Raw genomic sequence first — 19,831 nt, 5'->3', positions numbered from 1 at the left:
TTTGCACTGCATACACAGTAATTGTGCCTCTTCTGAAGCTCTTTAGTGGTCATACCCCTTTATTGCTCCAATAAAGCATGTTGCCCTCCAAAATGCCCCCCACACACAGTATTGTAGTCCACATTAAATTCCCCAACACATTTTGCCCCCACATGCATTGCCCCAGCTAGGTATAATGCCCCTATAGTGCCTACATCATAGTATTATGGGGAGAGTGCCCTAAACACAGTGTATTACTCCAACCCTCTGCAACAGAGTATGATGCTCCTACAGTGTACCTTCACAAACTAGGATGTTCCCACAGTTCACCCACACATATTATGATGCTCCGACAGTGACCCGAACATAGTATGAGGCCCCCACAGTATGATGTTTCCACTGTACCCCCACACAGTATAATGCCACCACAGACCCCCCACAGTATGATACCTCCATAGCAACCCCCAACACAGTATAACGCCCCCACAATGGCCTCCACACAGTTTGATGCTCCACAGTATAATTTCCACACAGCAGCCCACACATTATAATGCCCTTACAGCTGCAAACACAGTATGATGGCCCCACAGTAACCCCACACACACAGTATGATGCCTCAACAGGGACCCCCCAGACACACAATATGATGCCCCCACGTAGTATGATGACTCGCACAGTCCCCTCACACAGTATAATGCCTCCAGTCATCCCCACATTATAATGCCCCCACAGCCATCCCCACAGTATGATGGCTCCCACAGTGGCCCACTTACAGTATGGTAGCCCCCAGTACCCATTGACACACACAGTATGATGGCCGCCATAGCCCCAACACAGTACAATGGCCCCCACAGTTTCCCACACATAGTATGATGGCCCCACGCTCACAATATGATGCTTCACTAAGCCCCCTGCACAACACGATGCAACCACAATTTCCCCCCACAAGTGCTGACTGACAAAATAAAAATAAAACGACTCATGTAGCCCTGTGCCCCCAAAGTCTCGCTCAGGTCTGTGTAGTGTGAGGACTGAGGCGATCTAGTCATGTCATCGTGTCTGTTTCCTGATTCTCAGACGTACAAGCTGAATACATTGTGAGTATAGAAATACCATTGAAATTGAGATGCTGGACAGAGGGGAATTAGTGCTGTCCTGGGCCCCCCAATTCACAGGTCACGTAGTCTGCCACTATTAACCACTGGCCTTAGAGGCGCTGGGTATATTTATGTTTTGTTAGTTATTTCCATCCATTTGTTAACAGTAGAGTGCATGCACTGTGACAAGATGCTAATGGGTATATATGAGAAAATATCCAGCATACATCAGAGCACTAATACACAGGCAGCGCTAAGACCCCATCAGCAGTAATGTCCATCCACAGGATCAGCGGTCAGGATGTGATTATAGCCTGAGAGCTTCTCCGAACCTTCAGTAAGTAAGAAGACAAGGTAATTCTCCATTGTAAGGCAAATATTCAGACTTAAGGGAGATCTCAGACCAGTTATACGGGGATTTAAAGGGATAGTAAACCTAAAGTATATCCTACCTCCTATTTATGTACAGCTATATGGAGTCTGTTATCCACAAGCAGCCATTCCAGCGGAGAGAACGGGGATGGCGTTTTCTAAGGGATTTAGGAAAGAAAAAAATATTCACAGCCATTATCACTGCTAGATTTCACGAATTTCCATTTCCTACAGCATGTACATACATACCTGTGAACGATATTAGCAGATCTTTTTGGGAATGACACTTGTGTATATTTTAGGTTTGGTGACCCCGACAGCTTTCCTGTGTCTGACTTGCAATAGGGAGAGGAGTATACCCCTTGTAAGGAACATTGAAGCACTTTGTACAGCTAAAGGCCATTAGATGGGCTGAAAATCCTGACCGAGCGTTTATACAAATATACAAATGAGTTCCCGACTGTCGGCCCATCTGGACAAGACGAGCAAGATTAAAATGTATTGTTCTCGGCAGCATATCGTCCAGCCTTACCAGACAATACTGTAAAGGGAATGTCTCATAAAATGGCGTAGATTTTTTTTTTTTTATATTTTCCTTATGACTTTCTAAGGCCACATTCGCACGTTAAGTATTTGATCAGTATTTTCCATCAGTATTTGTAAGCCAATACCAGAAGTGGGTCAGTACTGCAGAAATGCTGATGTGTTTCTATTATACATTTCCTCTGACTGTGGCATAATCAGACGTAAAAAACTCCCCAAAAACTCACCATATGCATGTGACCTTATAGAAATCTCATGCCCGCAGGTAAAAAAAAAACACAAATGCATTTTTTCCACTGCAGAAACGCCCTAAAAACATATCTGATCGGCAAATGACTGTATCAATAAAGTCTTGTCAAAGACAAATAAAAGGAAGTATCAAAAAGAAAGTATCTTTATTTAAAACATGAAATGCTAAAAAGACAAATACAGCGGCAAAAACACGATAGAAACACACGTAAAAAACACAGTGAAAGAAAAGCCACGGGACCTAATTTACATAATAGGTGGAAAAAATATGCAACATCAAAATTTCACTAAAAATTCATTGTGGGATCAGTTAAAGTGGGGTTAACTTCAACTCAGGCAAAATGGCGGCTACATAATCATGTACCAAAAATGGTCTGGGAAATGTACACCCACATTAAAGCACCACTCCAGCATTTATTCAATTATTTTTCCACTGGAGTGGTGCTTCTAATCTAAGGTCCCTGCCCCTACTCTTATATTCACCCGTCGCCGTCTTCATTTTCTATCGGCACCGCTCTTGTTTGTCTCCAGCAGATTGTGACCTGCTGAATCGTTCAGGTGTTTGCTGGAGGCAGAGGTCACTTTTCAATGCAAATCTATGACAATCTCATTCTGGCCTCGTTCTGGCCTCGTTCTGGCCTCGTTCTGGCCTCGTTCTGGCTCTCATAGATTTGCATTGAGAGCTTGTGACATAACTTCTGACTTCTGGCACGTCAGAAGCTGCGCCCACAAAATGGCACTGGCACTCCCGTGCTGAAAAGAAACATACGCTGACATGGTGCTTTAATAAGTCACAGAAATCTCTGCAACAAATCTGCTACCTGTGAATATAACCTTAATGAGGTCTAACAGCGAACGCCACATAGAGCTTTATTGTCTATATTTCCCACTGTACTCTCAGATCTTTACCATCTGTTTTTCGATTAACAGAACTTATCACAATCAGTGACATCAGTGTTGGGTGCTGATGTCATTTGCTGGTACAGTGACGTCACTGTCTGGTACTAATGTCACTCGCTGGCACTGTGACATCACTGTTTGGTGCTGATCTTGTTTACTGATACAGTGACATCATTGTCTGGTTCCAATATCATTGCTGCTGTAACATCATTGTCTAGCTCTGACGTAATTTGCTGGTACTTTTATATGACTTTCTGGTTATGATGTCGTTTGCTGGTGCTGTCACATTATTGTCTGGCACTGTTTGGTGGCTCTGTGACATCACTGCCTGGTGCTGGTGTCATTTACTGGTGCTGTGACATTACGGTGTGTTACTGATGTCATTTTCTGGTGCTGTGACATCATCGTCTGGTGCTGGTGTCATTTCCTAATGCTGTGACATCATCGTCTGGTGCTGGTGTCATTTCCTAATGCTGTGACATCATCGTCTGGTGCTGGTGTCATTTCCTGGTGCTGTGAAATCGTCTGGTGCTGGTGTCATTTCCTGATGCTGTGACCTCATTGTCTGGTGCTGGTGTCATTTCCTGGTGCTGTGAAATCATTGTTTGGCTCTGATGTCATTTCCTGGTGCTGTGACATCATTGTTTGGCTCTGATGTCATTTTCTGGTGCTGTGACAGCATTGTTTGGCTCTGATGTCATTAGCTGGTGCTGTAACATCATTCTCCAGCTCTGATGTCATTTGCTGGAGCTGTGACATCATTCTCTAGCTCTGATGTCATTTGCTGGTGCTGTGACATCATTCTCTAGCTCTGATGTCATTTGCTGGTGCTGTGACATCATTCTCTAGCTCTGATGTCATTTGCTGGTGCTGTGACATCATTCTCTAGCTCTGATGTCATTTGCTGGTGCTGTGACATCATTCTCTAGCTCTGATGTCATTTGCTGGTGCTGTGACATCATTCTCTAGCTCTGATGTCATTTGCTGGTGCTGTGACATCATTCTCTAGCACCATATTCTGGTGCTGATTTAGTTTGCTGGGGCTTTGTTACTAACCTAAGCTGTAGCAAACACCTTATGTGGGCACAAATATACTCAGTATTGTAATGACTAGACTACAAACCTCACCACTAAAATGAAAGTGACTGCACATATACAAAGAAACCAATATGCAGACATTACATATACATTCCTGCTAACAGGCCCACGAAGCTGTGCACAGCAATTGTTTTTAAAGGGCATGTAACGTAAGTGAGGGCATGCAAACCCCGTGCTGTATTGTGCAAGCTTCTGTATTGATTTGTTATTCTGTGCCAGGATGCAGCATGTTCGGAGGTACTGTACAATGTGTACTGAGCTCTGCGACAGACAGTCTCACCTCCCTTCCCGTCACCACCAGTATACATTCTAGTATCCACTAATCACTAAGGTATCTCTCAGTGATCATGCTAATTTTAGAAGTGAGAAAATTACTTTTTTTCAATGCACTCAAAACTCCGTGTGTCGGGATCCTGAGCAGATCGGTGCCGAGAGCTTCTGGACTCTTTTTATTTCATTTATACTCATCCCAACTGTGCAAATTAAGGCATATATGCACTTTTGCAACCAACCTTGTTTTTACAATCCTTCTAAAATGTAAAAAAGGGTGCTTTTATGGTGAACTTACACTGCATGGTTATCAGGGGTGCGCATTCCTAAGAACGCTTGTTTTCCGGTATTCATGCAACGTAAACAAGCTGCCGATCACCCGGCAAGACGTCCATTATTTCTGGTGAAATTATCTTTTGCATAGAAGATTATTGTTCTTGGCAGCGCATCATTCTGTGTGAACAGGACACGTGCTGCCGAGAACAATGGCAGCGCATCATCCTGTGTGAACAGGACCTGTGCTGCAGAGAAAAATGGCAGTGCATCATCCTGTGTGAACAGGACACATGCTGCCGAGAACAATGGCAGCGCATCATCCTGTGTGAACAGTATGCGTGCTACCGAAAACAATGGCAGCGCATCATCCTGTGTGAACAGTATGCGTGCTACCGAAAACAATGGCAGCGCATCATCCTGTGTGAACAGGACACGTGCTGTCGAGAACAATGGCAGCGCATCATCCTGTGTGAACAGGACACGTGCTGTCGAGAACAATGGCAGCGCATCATCCTGTGTGAACAGGACACGTGCTGTCGAGAACAATGGCAGACTAGGTGCTCTGGATGAGCTTTTACTGATTGTTCTGTCTGCAAAGTGAATGAGGTCTGCCTATCTAAACAGCTATTAAATTACTGACAATTAACAAACAAGTAGTTTATTAGCATTCGATTATCATTTGATCTGACTGAGCTCTGTCGTATCTATTAAAAAATAGATCTGAAGTGCTAAAGAATCTGTCCGTCAAAGACAATGATGGTTGTGCATAAAGAGATATCTGAAAGGCAACTCCATTAGCGGGAATAGCAAGTTTTATTTTAGGGTGATTACAACAGATGAGGAAGACGAAAAGATCTGTTTATGTGAATGGCTAAAGTTACTTTACTTACCTATTTCGGAAAACTCAGACTAATCTTACAGATGAGCTAATTGGTTTGAGTTCTGGTGCGTTCACACTGCTCAACCTGCGGCCGGTAAACCACTTCCAATCAGCTGCATATTTGCCAATCGGTCATTTGGTAGCCTGTATAGACGGCTGATCCCACGTCCCACGCGCACAGAAGATCAGTAATAGATCGTTCTGTGAACATATATTCTCACTGTTCTCGGCAGCACATGTTTACACAGGACTATGTGCTGCTGAGAACAATGATTTTAAAGGAAGCTTACAAATCATTTCACCCGATGAACAACTGTTTTGCTCATTCGTCAGGTGATTGACAGCCTGACGATTATTGGGAAACGCTTAGAAATGCTTGTTCAGGGTAATCAGCCACTGTATGTGCACCCTTAAGACCTCCATACGTACACAATAGACCAGGGGTCTCAAACTCGGCTGGGTATATGGGCCGCACATGGAAAAAATTTGAATTTGGGGGGCCGCATTCTTTGTTCAATGTGACATTTTTAGTGATACCATTTTTTTTGTATACACCTTTTGAACATTTTTGCCGTACTTATTTTTTTATGGCTTGGGTCGTTATGGATGTGGCGATAATAAACGTGCACTTTTTTGTGTTTACTTTAGTTTACATATAAAACAGCATTTTTAGTGCCCAATATTTTTTCATGCTTTATTTTATTTTTTATTTTTTTTACAATTTTATTTCCCCCAATTGGCCACATACAGTAATATTGTCTTACAATTAGCATCATATAGTAATAATGGAAAACATCTTGTAGTAATGTTCCCCATCCAAGTCCCCATCTTGTACTAATGTGCCCCATCCAGGTCCCCATCCTGTGGCTATGTGCCCCATCCAGGTCCCCATCCTGTAGCAACGTTCCCCATCCTGGCGCCCATCTTGTACTAATGTGCCTCATCCAGGTCCCCATCTTGGGGCTGTGTGCCCCATCCAGGTCCACATCTTGAGGCTCTGTGCCCCATCCAGGTCCACATCTTGTGGCTATGTGTCCCATCCAGGTCCCCATCTTGTGGCTATGTGTCCCATCCAGGTCCCCATCCTGTGGCTATGTGCCCCATCCAGGTCCCCATCCTGTGGCTCTGTGCCCCATCCAGGTCCCCATCTTGGGGCTATGTGCCCCATCCAGGTCCACATCTTGAGGCTCTGTGCCCCATCCAGGTCCACATCTTGAGGCTCTGTGCCCCATCCAGGTCCCCATCTTGTGGCTATGTGTCCCATCCAGGTCCCCATCTTGTGGCTATGTGTCCCATCCAGGTCCCCATCCTGTGGCTATGTGCCCCATCCAGGTCCCCATCCTGTGGCTATGTGCCCCATCCAGGTCCCCATCCTGTGGCTATGTGCCCCATCCAGGTCCCCATCTTGTGGCTATGTGCCCCATCCAGGTCCCCATCTTGTGGCTATGTGCCCCCTGTGTTGTTCTTCACACACATAAAATATAAAAAAAAAAAGATGATTCTCACCTGTCCTCCGTTCCCTCGGCGGCCTTCCTGCAGATGTGGCCCGCAGGCACCACAGAGTCCGACCCCTTGACGATCCCGACCTGGTCCAGGAGGAGCCGCCGACAGCAGCGCTGCATTGCCGCACAGAGACTGTCTCCCAGCACAGCATTTCCAATGCCAGCCGCTGGCCAATCAGAGGCCAGCAGCTGACATCTGCATATGGCAATGACGTCATACTCGCTGCGCCGACACGCAGATATCAGCTGCTGGCCTCTGATTGGCCAGCGGCTGGCATTGGAAATGCAGTGCTGGGAAACAGTCTCTGTGCGGCAATTCAGCGCTGCTGTCGGCGGCTCCTCCTGGACCAGGTCGGGATCGTCAAGGGGTCTGTGCCTGCGGTCCGCATAAAGCAGCCTCAGGGGCCGCATGCGGCCCGCGGGCCGCGTGTTTGAGATCCCTGCAATAGACTAACGTTGTCCAAACTCACCTGTATCTGTTGGCTTGACTGACAGTCTAATGTTTATGAAGGCCTTCTGACTCTCCCCCGGCAGATGATGTTGTGGAATATAAGGATCTGACATGTCCGATTTTGGACTGCCAATCCTTTGTTTTCGGGGAGACAAGCTGCCAAAGGAGAAGTCTGCCAGCAGATCTGGTAGAGAACACAGGGTATAGCTGCGGGCTGACCAATGGGACCATCATTCGGCCTACAGCTGTTTATTGCGCATAGGGCCCCGTGCACAAGAAGAGATATTTTCGTCTGTTCAGATTGTCCTATAATTAAACCTTATTGCTTGTAATAGAGTTGTCTTTCAGTTATCTGTTTACATGCTATAATTGTTATGCTGTCCGAGATGGTTTAGTGAATCCTGCATTGAGCAGGGGGTTGGACACGATGACCCCGGAGGTCCCTTCCAACTCTAACATTCTATGATTCTATGACTTTTAATCACACCACATCAATTTTCTGGCAGGTAAGACATATTTTAATCAAATCAATTGGTTATTTACACAGACCCATTTTGATATGATTGAACAGAATATTGGACAAACATCTGTACAATAAAAGACACCTCAACTCAGACTAATTTCAGTATCTGTAAAATTGACCTAATTGGACAGAAATCTGTGCGTGTAAGGCTGGCTATATACATTAGATGACTGTTGTCGCTCGTCTAAACGCTCCTGTGTTCCCTATGAGTAAACCATTGTTCCAAGGGGTAACGTTTCTCCTTGTGGAGAGACATGTCAAGCCTGACATGCCAGGGTGAGGAGACTTTTAAGCCACAATGCTCCTCTGGGAAATATGCAATATCCTTCAGAGAGGAAGAGGGCTAGAACTCTCAGCCAAACCAGATCTCACACTTTGCACTGAAACACAGTCTGCAAATTGAGATTTTGGTTTTGGCTATTATCCTAAGTCATGTGACAAGGCTTGTTAGAGAGTCGATATTGACTTTTAGGATTGCTACGTCCTATAGGTGGCACTAAACTATTGTTGTGACACGTCGGCCAGCAGCTTATATCTGGGAGAACAATGCAATAGGCTGTCTGAAATCGGACATGCTCGATCGACATCTCTCCCAACCATCAGTCAGACAGCGCCCCCATACTGTCGTACTCAAAATGCTGATCCAAACAAACCATGTGTGTGATAAGCCAGGGCCCCATAATAAACTGTTGAATGTGTCTCCCCCCACTTATCACCTCCTGGTCCTCCTGATGTGCAGCCGATGTTCAGGCCAGGTGACCCATGACACATCAACCCACTTTGACAGCACCTGTGCGTGGGAGGCAGCACTGCAGGAGGTCCAAGTGGTGATGAGTGGGGGTGGGACTGGACGTCAAAGCAGGTGGCAGAGCAGGTAGCACTGCAGGAGAGCCCCGTAGTGACATGCGAACACTTGTACTTCTTGCCTGCCCAGCATCCTGGATCCCCCTGTGATCTTGGGCAGCTATGTCTATAGTTCCACCCTTGTATGTTACTTATCGAATCGAATGTCCCTTTCATAGAACATGTAGATGAAGTTCTTGTATACAATGTGTGTTGTGTAACTCTATTTGCAGAGATCGCATTGCACGTGTTGGATTGGGCGTTATCTTAAACATTTCAAAAGAAAGAGATGACCCAAGACTTGCCCGACATCTATCTGGTGTCCTTGAGCACATGTTCAAACACTCTGAAGAAACCTGCAAAGAGCTGATAAGTGATGGGGGTCTGGACTCAATCCTTTTTTGGTGTCGGTGGACCGATCCAGTGGTGCTGAGACATTGTGCTATGGCTCTGGCCAACTGTGCTATGTATGGTGGACCTTCTAATCAGAGGCTGATGACTGAGAGAAAGACGGCTGAGTGGTTGTTCCCTTTAGTTTTCTCAAAAGAAGATGAACAGATTCGTTTTCACGCTTGTCTGGCAATCACCGTATTAGCCACAAACAAAGAAATTGAGAAGGAGGTGGAAAGGTCTGGCACACTGGCATTGGTTGAACCCTTCATTTCATCTTTGGACCCTGAGGAGTACGCCCGTTGTCTTCTAAACAACAGTGATAACACCCAAGGACGGACGGCTGGCGACCTTCAGCGTCTGGTGCCACTGCTGGACAGCACACGGCTGGAAGCTCAGTGCATTGCTGCCTTCTACTTGTGTGTTGAAGCTGCTATTAAATCCCAGCACAAGAATACAAAGGTGAATTCAGTTTATGTTTACCAGAACCATTGAATCGATTATACTATGAGTTACAAAAAAGTAATATAGCTAAAGCCACCATACACATTAGAGTAACGTTGGCCCAAACTGTCGATATCGAAGTGTTCAGCTTACAGTCTAATGTAAATAACAGATGATAGTCGGGTGAGATAAAGATCCAGCATCATCATTTCACTTTCTGAGATAAAGTTTTTCCCAAAGATGACCAGCAGCAGCTTGTGTATGGGAGTCGGGCGACATAGCCGCTGGCCGAACCATTGTTCAGCCCACAGCTTTCTAAAGTGTATGGGGGACTTAAGACTTTTATCACCTGTCCACAGAATAGATGATAAATATCTGATCACTGAGGCCCTACTTTGGTGACCGCTATTAATTGCTACAATGGGGGTCCCAAGCCCCCCTCCTTGACTACCCTAGGTGACCTGTGATTGGAACTGTGGTTAAGCGTGCGAGGTCATGCTCCATTCAAAATCAAAGGCAGAGGCCACCAAACGCCGGACACTGCTCTCTGGTCAGGATCAACCTCTTCTCCATTCACAGAACAGTGGCTCAGCATCAGCAAGCAGACATTTATCAGCTGTCCTGTGGATACTTACAATTGTATCCATATTCTCCCCTTAAAGGAAAATTCCATTTAGAGGAGAAACTTAACTTAGGTTGTAGTTTTTACTGATCTCCCACCTACAGATCTAGAAACCTCCTCACATAATCTGACTGAGTAATAAATGGAGCAAAATAACATAATCCACTGCAACGGATTACACATGGACAGCTCACAGGCCAAAAATACGCTTGTCCGAACCCAGCCTAAACTGTCCAAACACCTTTGATAGCTTTAGCTTTTGATTGACAGCTTCTTTGGTTGACAAGTGTTACATAAACATGTATGCTTGGCTCAGGCAAGGGCTCGTGTGTTATTAAAGGGGACTGGAGGGAAAATTCCCCCATACACATGAGACTAAAATCATCCGAAACCGATGGTATCAGTGGGCCAGTTTAATGTGTATGGGAACTTTTCAGCCCATCATCTGCAGGGAGAGAAGGATCCAACCTGAGAGAGGAATCCGGCACTGACTCTCATAAAGAACAACGGAGGCCGAGCTGAGCGTTCCTTTGTATGGGGTGCCAATCTAGTATATGTGGGAGCCTTAAGCCACTGAGAGACACATTTGATTATCTCCTGAGAGAATGAAGTAATGAGTAAAAAGTAATAATTAATGAAATGATCCAGCTCACGTTTTCCAAAATTGATCCAGTAAGTGGGGATGCCCACAAAGTACGTGACTGCATGGGGTTTTGGGTAGATATGTCCAAGAAAGGTAATGGATCCGACTTCCAGTGCATATAAAAAGCATCAAATTGTATTTAATCCATTAAAAAAGTGAAAATATATAAATACTTTTCAAAAGGTTGAATTGAATACACACCATAAAAAACCAACGCATTTTGAACGCTACAGTGTCCTGGTATGGACTAAAAATGCTGGACACCAGAACTAAGAGCTCTGGACACCAGGACTAAGAGCTCTGGACACCAGGACTAAGAACGCTGGACACCAGGACTAAGAACTCTGGACACCAGGACTAAGAACGCTGGACACCAGGGCTAAGAACGCTGGACACCAGGGCTAAGAACGCAGGACACCAAGACTAAGAACGCTGGACACCAGGACTAAGAAGGCTGAACACCAGTACTAAGAAGGCTGGACACCAGGACTAAGAAGGCTGGACACCAGGACTAAGAAGGCTGGACACCAGGGCTAAGAAGGCTGGACACCAGGGCTAATAAGGCTGGACACCAGGGCTAAGAAGGCTGGACACCAGGGTTAAGAAGGCTGGACACCAGGACTAAGAAGGCTGGACACCAGGACTAAGAAGGCTGGACACCAGAACTAAGAAGGCTGGACACCAGAACTAAGAAGGCTGGACACCAGAACTAAGAAGGCTGGACACCAGGACTAAGAAGGCTGGACACCAGGACTAAGAAGGCTGGACACCAGGGCTAAGAATGCTGGACACCAGGACTAAGAACGCTGTAGCGTTTGATGCATGTTGGTTTTTATGGAGGGTACTTACTTCAACCTTTTGCAACGTTTGTATATTTTTTCATTTTTTTTTAATGGATTAAATAAAATTTGACGTTTTTTATGTATACTGGAAGTTGGAACCTTTACCTTTAGTGGATAATTAAGTAATAATAAATGGATGAACCTTCTTTTCGCTGTCTGGAGTAAAGTTTGGGACATACAGTACAGACCAAAAGTTTGGACACACCTTCTCATTTAAAGATTTTTCTGTATTTTCATGAGTATGAAAATTGTACATTCACACTGAAGGCATCAAAACTATGAATTAACACATGTGGAATTATATACTTAACAAAAAAGTGTGAAACAACTGAAAATATGTCTTATATTCTAGGTTCTTCAAAGTAGCCACCTTTTGCTTTGATGACTGCTTTGCACAATCTTGGCATTCTCTTGATGAGCTTCAAGAGGTAGTCACCGGAAATGGTCTTCCAACAATCTTGAAGGAGTTCCCAGAGATGCTTAGCACTTTTTGGCCCTTTTGCCTTCACTCTGCGGTCCAGCTCACCCCAAACCATCTCGATTGGGTTCAGGTCTGGTGACTGTGGAGGCCAGGTCATCTGGCGTAGCACCCCATCACTCTTATTCTTGGTCAAATAGCCCTTACACAGCCTGGAGGTGTGTTTGGGGTCATTGTCCTGTTGAAAAATAAATGATGGTCCAACTAAACGCAAACCGGATAGAATAGCATGCCGCTGCAAGATGCTGTGGTAGCCATGCTGGTTCAGTATGACTTCAATTTTGAATAAATCCCCAACAGTGTCACCAGCAAAGCACCCCCACACCATCACACCTCCTCCTCCATGCTTCACGGTGGGAACCAAGCATGTAGAGTCCATCCGTTCACCTTTTCTGCGTCGCACAAAGACACGGTGGTTGGAACCAAAGATCTCAAATTTGGACTCATCAGACCAAAGCACAGATTTCCACTGGTCTAATGTCCATTCCTTGTGTTCTTTAGCCCAAACAAGTCTCTTCTGCTTGTTGCCTGTCCTTAGCAGTGGTTTCCTAGCAGCTACTTTACCATGAAGGCCTGCTGCACAAAGTCTCCTCTTAACAGTTGTTGTAGAGATGTGTCTGCTGCTAGAACTCTGTGTGGCATTGACCTGGTCTCTAATCTGAGCTGCTGTTAACCTGCGATTTCTGAGGCTGGTGACTCGGATAAACTTATCCTCAGAAGCAGAGGTGACTCTTGGTCTTCCTTTCCTGGGGCGAACCTCATGTGAGCCAGTTTCTTTGTAGCGCTTGATGGTTTTTGTAACTGCACTTGGGGACACTTTCAAAGTTTGCCCAATTTTTCGGACTGACTGACCTTCATTTCTTAAAGTAATGATGGCCACTCGTTTTTCTTTACTTAGCTGCTTTTTTCTTGCCTTAATACAAATTCTAACAGTCTATTCAGTAGGACTATCAGCTGTGTATCCACCAGACTTCTGCACAACACAACTGATGGTCCCAACCCCATTTATAAGGCAAGAAATCCCACTTATTAAACCTGACAGGGCACACCTGTGAAGTGAAAACCATTTCCAGTGACTACCTCTTGAAGCTCATCAAGAGAATGCCAAGAGTGTGCAAAGCAGTCATCAAAGCAAAAGGTGGCTACTTTGAAGAACCTAGAATATAAGACATATTTTCAGTTGTTTCACACTTTTTTGTTAAGTATATAATTCCACATGTGTTAATTCATAGTTTTGATGCCTTCATTGTGAATGTACAATTTTCATAGCCATGAAAATACAGAAAAATCTTTAAATGAGGTGTGTCCAAACTTTTGGTCTGTGCTGTATATGAACAGTAGATGTTCGGCCTGACAATATCGGCAGATTTAGGCAGCAGTCTTCTTGTGTGTGAGCCGGGTATTGACATACAGTACAATATGTGAACCATGTATATTTTTTTTACATAAGACACCATTACATGTGATTTGCTGCAGTGTACAGTTAGAAATTAGAACTTGATAAAATTAAGTTCAAATGAAAGAATAATCAAAAATGTGGAAGAAACTAAATGTGATGTGCGATTCTTTAGTTAGTGACTAATAGCCGTGGTCCACGCTGGATTTACTGTCTCACTTTCTAGATATTCAGTGAAATTGGAGCTGCACAAAGCTTACGGCGAATCGTATGCTACTCTGTTGATTGTACCGTTTCCTCCCTGGCCAAAAAAGCCCTTCAGATGATTGGTGAAGAGGTCCCTTCTCGCATTGCACGTTCTGTACCTAATTGGAAACCATTGGAAGTACAACACTGGCTGCAGCAGATTGGCTTTAACAAGTTTTCGCAGACATTTTTAGTAAGTTGTGGGAATATAACACATGTACATATACTTTATGAAGAAAACTTTTTTACTAACATTGCTCTTGGTCACAACAGGACCACCAGATTGATGGTGATCTTCTGCTGAGGTTAAGTGAGGTAGATCTAAAAGAAGACTTGGGCATGACCTCCAGTATCACTCGGAAGAGGTGGGTGTCTGCCGGTTGCATCACCTCAATCATATGTTGTTTTTGATGTAAATGAGGAGACCACATCATAAAAAGCCAGGATAATCAAGTAGAGTGGTTCCTGCTTCTTATAAAATGTGAAACTTTACTGTATTTAAGCAAAAGTTAAAAAAAGGATTCCTTATTACTCAATAAAATACTGGGATATTGTCACGCACAGTGTAGGAAAGACAAAGTGCAACACGAAGGGATGAGGGGAAGGGAGCCCAGACACTAGAGAACGGGGAAGTGGAGACCTCCTAGGCTGATATAATATCACCCAGTCTCCCCTACCGTCCCTATATTGGTTCCTCACCAGTCGCCAAACAGGAAACTTAAGCCCTGTATCTCCCTAGAGCTAGGCACTGGATAGGGAATGGGGAGGGGGATGAGCACTGGTCAGTCTCCACTAACAACTAAAGACAGCAAGGGAGACAAACACGGGGGGAAGCAACTTAGCTTGAGCCAACTTCAGAGAGATTACACCAAACGTCTTCCAGGCACCAGAGAAGAAGTAAGCGGACTGCAATAGCTCCAGGCTTTAACAAGGGAACATGTGAATATCACCGGCCCCTCCCTGCAGCAAACTTAAAGCATTTAAACATCCAGGCCAGAGTGTCAATCAGAGCAGGAAGGAGGTAGCCGCTGGGTCCTAAATTAAGACAGATTTAAGAAGGCGTCTGTATTGCCAAATGAAGTGACCTTCAGCAACCAGCTGCAGAACAACTGTCTGCTACACCCGTGACAGATATGCTGAAATTCAGCTGAGACAAAGAACAGCGGAGTGGGTTCCAAACGCATTGGAGTTTTTTTCCCCTTGAGTAACAGGGAATCCATTTTTTTTAATTTTTGCCTAAATGAAGTTTCACATGTTATAAGAAGAAGGAGCCCCTCTTCTTGATTCTTTTGAATTACTTACATTGGGTCAGAACGGAGTTGTGTGCCCCTGCATACCTCATACCTCTATGATTAACTGCATTCATCTATTCTTCTTGTTATTCACCATAGAAAATCAGCTGCTTGTGCGTGATTCAGACTCCATAACTACAGTCAATACCACTGATGGTTCAGGAAATGACTTAATTTTAAGGAGTTTTCAAACTAGCAAATTTTTATCATCTAGTTTAGAAAAGTAACTTTCACACACCCTACTAGTGATTACTGAGTAAAAGGGAATCTGTCACTAGGTTTTTGCCAACAAATCTGAGAGATTACCACTAGAGGGCTAGTAAACCTGCCGCCAGGTAGTCCTCCATATTCATGAGCTCTGTATAACCCCACCCCACCACTGTTTGGCAGCTTTCTGCCTATGCACAGTGTCCACAGAAAGCTGCCAATCAGTGGTGTGGTGGAGTTATACAGGGCTCAGCATTCAGAGGACTCTGTAATTTTATCAAAACTGCAGCATGCAGCCCAGTAAGTGACACATTACTGGAATTAGGGTCTATGCCCTTATATCATGCTGCTCTTGTCGTACATGTAGTAATTTTGATTGGGCTCTGTGTAATACCTAGTTTTGCTCTGGTGGAGCTGCAAGAGGAACTGACCATTTGTTGCCACATTTTCCCAGAGACCATAGCTGATAGCTGGGGTCCTCTTTGCGATTAACTTCTTGTCAATGGACCCTTGTAACAAGTACAAGATTTGGTCAAAGATAGATACATGTCTTTTTTCAACCAAACTAACTATGTAACAGCTTTTTTTACTCGATCCCATACACATACAAGCTCAGCTTGCAGCCTATATACTTTGATACCAAAGGATCGGGCATGCTGAAATTCTTGGTGCGCAATCTTATGTCAATGAGGAAGTGAAGATGGATCCAGCTCAACACACCAGGCAATTGATTTAAATTCAACAATCTTTATTGGCAAATCCTTTTAAAAACTTGTAGAAAAGACAGAAAATGGACATCTCAGACGACAAAGCATATATTATGGGGTGGTGTGTATAAAAAATGCCATACGCGTTTCGAGTAAAAAACTCTTGAACACTGGCTAAGGCAATCTTATCTCGCCAACACCGGCTGAATGAACCTTTGGCTGAACATGTAATACCAATAATTAGAATTTTTCAGAACATAAGACTTGTACTTTTGAGACTGTTATGTATGAAACACTGAGATCCTGTTTCTTACTTTTTTTTTTATAGATTTATGAGGGAGCTGGTAGAGCTAAAAACATATGCCAACTACTCAACGTGTGACCGCAGTAACCTGGCGGACTGGCTGGGCAGCGTGGAGCCCCGCTTCAGGCAGTATACGTACAATCTGGTCACTTGTGGCATCGATCGCAATTTCCTCCATCACGTGACGGAGCAGCAGCTCGAGGAGGATTGTCACGTCACAACCGGCTTCCACCGTGTCCGTATTCTCACAGCAGCCAGAGGTGCGTTCTTCACCAGCTGCCATGTTTATACTATTATATTCATTTATATCATCTTTATTATTATTTATTGCACATCAACTGTTTTTTTTTTATAACTTTAGCATAGAGATTGTGATCCCCAGCCATCCTAAATTATATAGGAGTGTCTTGATATTTACATGCTAAATGGGTCAGGTGTAAAGAGAAATATTTATTTATTTTACTCACTTATATAGCGCCATTAATTCCACAGAGCTTTACAGACAATATCACTGTCCCCATTGGGTCTCACAATCTACATTCCCTATCAGTATGTCTGTGGAATGTGGGAGGAAACCGGAGAACCTGGAGGAAACCCACACAAATACGGGGAGAACATACAAACTCCTTGCAGATGTTGTCCTTGGTGGGATTTAAACCCAGGACCCCAGAGCTGCAAGGCTTCAGCGCTAACCACTGAGCCACCCTGCTAACCACTGAGCCACCATACTGCCCAAATAGAATATTAATATAATGTTTGTTCACTTGTATCAGCCAAATTATTAGCGTATATAACCGGCGAGTAAACATCAAAATGATTGTCATAAAGCAACCCGAAAATGAAACGTCCAGCTGGAGTGTACCCTCTGCCCCAGCCCTTGTTGCTCTTGTCCCCTTTCTTATATGGCTTAGCCAAGCAAGCCCCTTACCACCCGGTATGAGTGGTATAAGCACCATCTTCATCACCACTTATCCCGTGAAAAGCAAGAGAAGGAGCTTCTGAAATGGATTTATTAGCTTAGAGAGCAGAACTTCTGCACATGTTGGGCCTCATATCAGTGGTCTAGCCTTTAATGAACGCTGCCAATAAAAACTTATGAACTTCATGCAAATAATTTAAAAAAATCTGATTTTCGGAGCAGAACGTTTCGGTCAGGTTTTGCTCATGTGTATTCCAGTGTATATTGGTCGGTATAAGCGTTGTCAGCATGTATCGCCTACATTCAAGCTCTTCTGCTTGTCTGGTTATTGTACACGATGTAGCCATTATGGTCTGCCGGGCAGCATCACATCCGATTACCTGAAGACAGCGATCTCGGGAGATATCTCCTCTTGTACAGATAGGTAATTATTCATGACATTGTGCTTCAGCAGGATCCAGCCACTTACTACATTTCTTACCTTTGTAGACACATAATCAGCATTGTTATCCAAGTCTGTCTATTTTTGTAGTTTGTATATATAGAAGACCCACATTATCATTTGTGCTGTAGTTAAAGGGGCTGTCTGCTAATATTAGGCTATGTTCCCACGTTGTGTTTTTGCAGTGTTTTTTTCTGCAGGCAAAATCGGCTTTCTTGGCAGTAAAGAAGATAGTTACAAAAAAGTAGGTTTTGCTGTGTTTTTGCATTTTTTTGGCCTTTTTTGCTGTCCTTTTTGGTGCAGATTATACAGTGCCTACAAGTAGTATTCAACCCCCTGCAGATTTAGCTGGTTTGATAAGATGCAAATAAGTTAGAGCCTTCAAACTGCAAACGAGAGTAGGTTTTATGAACAGAAGCATAAATCTTACAAGCCAAAAAGTTATGTTGCTCAGTTGAATTTTATTAAATTTTAAACATAAAAGTGTGGGTCAATTATTATACAACCCCTATGTTTAATATTTTGTGGAATAACCCTTGTTTGCAATTACAGCTAATAATCGTCTTTTATAAGACCTGATCAGGCCGGCACAGGTCTGTGGAGTTATCTTGGCCCACTCCTCCATGCAGATCTTCTCCAAGTTATCTAGGTTCTTTGGGTGTCTCATGTGGACTTTATTCTTGAGCTCCTTCCACAAGTTTTCAATTGGGTTAAGGTCAGGAGACTGACTAGGCCACTCCAACACCTTGACTTTTTCCCTCTTAAACCAGGCCTTGGTTTTCTTGGCTGTGTGCTTTGGGTCGTTGTCTTGTTGGAAGATGAAATTACGACCCATCTTAAGATCCTTGATGGAGGAGCAGAGGTTCTTGGCCAAAATCTCCAGGTAGGCCGTGCTATCCATCTTCCCATGGATGCGGACCAGATGGCCAGGCCCCTTGGCAGAGAAACAGCCCCACAGCATGATGCTGCCACCACCATGCTTGACTGTAGGGATGGTATTCTTGGGGTCGAATGCAGTGCCATCCAGTCTCCAAACGTCACGTGTGTGGTTGGCACCAAAGATCTCGATCTTGGTCTCATCAGACCATAGAACCTTGAACCAGTCTGTCTCAGAGTCCTCCAAGTGATCATGAGCAAACTGTAGACGAGCCTTGACATGACGCTTTGAAAGTAAAGGTACCATACAGGCTCGTCTGGAACGGAGACCTTTGCGGTGGAGTACGTTACTTATGGTATTGACTGAAACCAATGTCCCCACTGCCATGAGATCTTCCCGGAGCTCCTTCCTTGTTGTCCTTGGGCTAGCCTTGACTCTTCGGACAAGCCTGGCCTCGGCACGGGAGGACACTTTCAAAGGCTGTCCTGGCCGTGGAAGGCTAACAGTAGTTCCATAAGCCTTCCACTTACGGATGATGCTCCCAACAGTGGAGACAGGTAGACCCAACTCCTTGGAAAGGGTTTTGTACCCCTTGCCAGCCTTGTGACCCTCCACGATCTTGTCTCTGATGGCCTTGGAATGCTCCTTTGTCTTTCCCATGTTGACCATGTCTGAGTGCTGTTCACAAGTTTGGGGAGGGTCTTAAATAGTCAGAAAAGGCTGGCAAAAGAGATCTTTAATCCACATATGTGAAGCTCATTATTCTTGGTGCCTGAACTACTTCTTAATACTTTAGGGGGACCAAACAGAATTCTTGTGGTTTGAGGGGTTGAATAATAAATGACACTCTGAATTAACTTTTAACGTTTTAAAAAAAAAAAAAAAATTGCTGCAGTGCATTTCCCACTTCCAGGCTGATCTACAGTACAAATGTCACAATGCCAAGTTAATTCCGCATGTGTCAACCAGCTAAATCTGCAGGGGGTTGAATACTACTTGTAGGCACTGTATGTCCATTAATCTGCTTGGCAGAATAGCC

At 44.3% G+C, this 19,831-nt stretch overlaps 1 protein-coding gene across 3 annotated transcripts in view; it reads left to right on the top strand.

Moving 5' to 3' along the window:
- SARM1 (sterile alpha and TIR motif containing 1) overlaps window positions 1-19,831 on the top strand; it is a 33,597-nt gene that overhangs the window by 1,876 nt on the left and 11,890 nt on the right. For all 3 annotated transcript variants that reach the window (XM_073667661.1, XM_073667662.1, XM_073667663.1), the window contains exons 3-6: window positions 9,217-9,835; window positions 14,025-14,237; window positions 14,318-14,409; window positions 16,579-16,814. In XM_073667661.1, the coding sequence (XP_073523762.1) occupies window positions 9,217-9,835; window positions 14,025-14,237; window positions 14,318-14,409; window positions 16,579-16,814 (1,160 nt within the window). The remainder of the gene's footprint in view (window positions 1-9,216; window positions 9,836-14,024; window positions 14,238-14,317; window positions 14,410-16,578; window positions 16,815-19,831) is intronic.

The sequence above is a fragment of the Phyllobates terribilis genome, unplaced genomic scaffold (assembly GCF_046119375.1).
Source record: "Phyllobates terribilis strain yellow unplaced genomic scaffold, ASM4611937v1 Scaffold_2__4_contigs__length_985480577, whole genome shotgun sequence".
Lineage (NCBI taxonomy): Eukaryota > Metazoa > Chordata > Amphibia > Anura > Dendrobatidae > Phyllobates > Phyllobates terribilis.
This window is presented reverse-complemented; position numbering and strand designations above follow the sequence as displayed.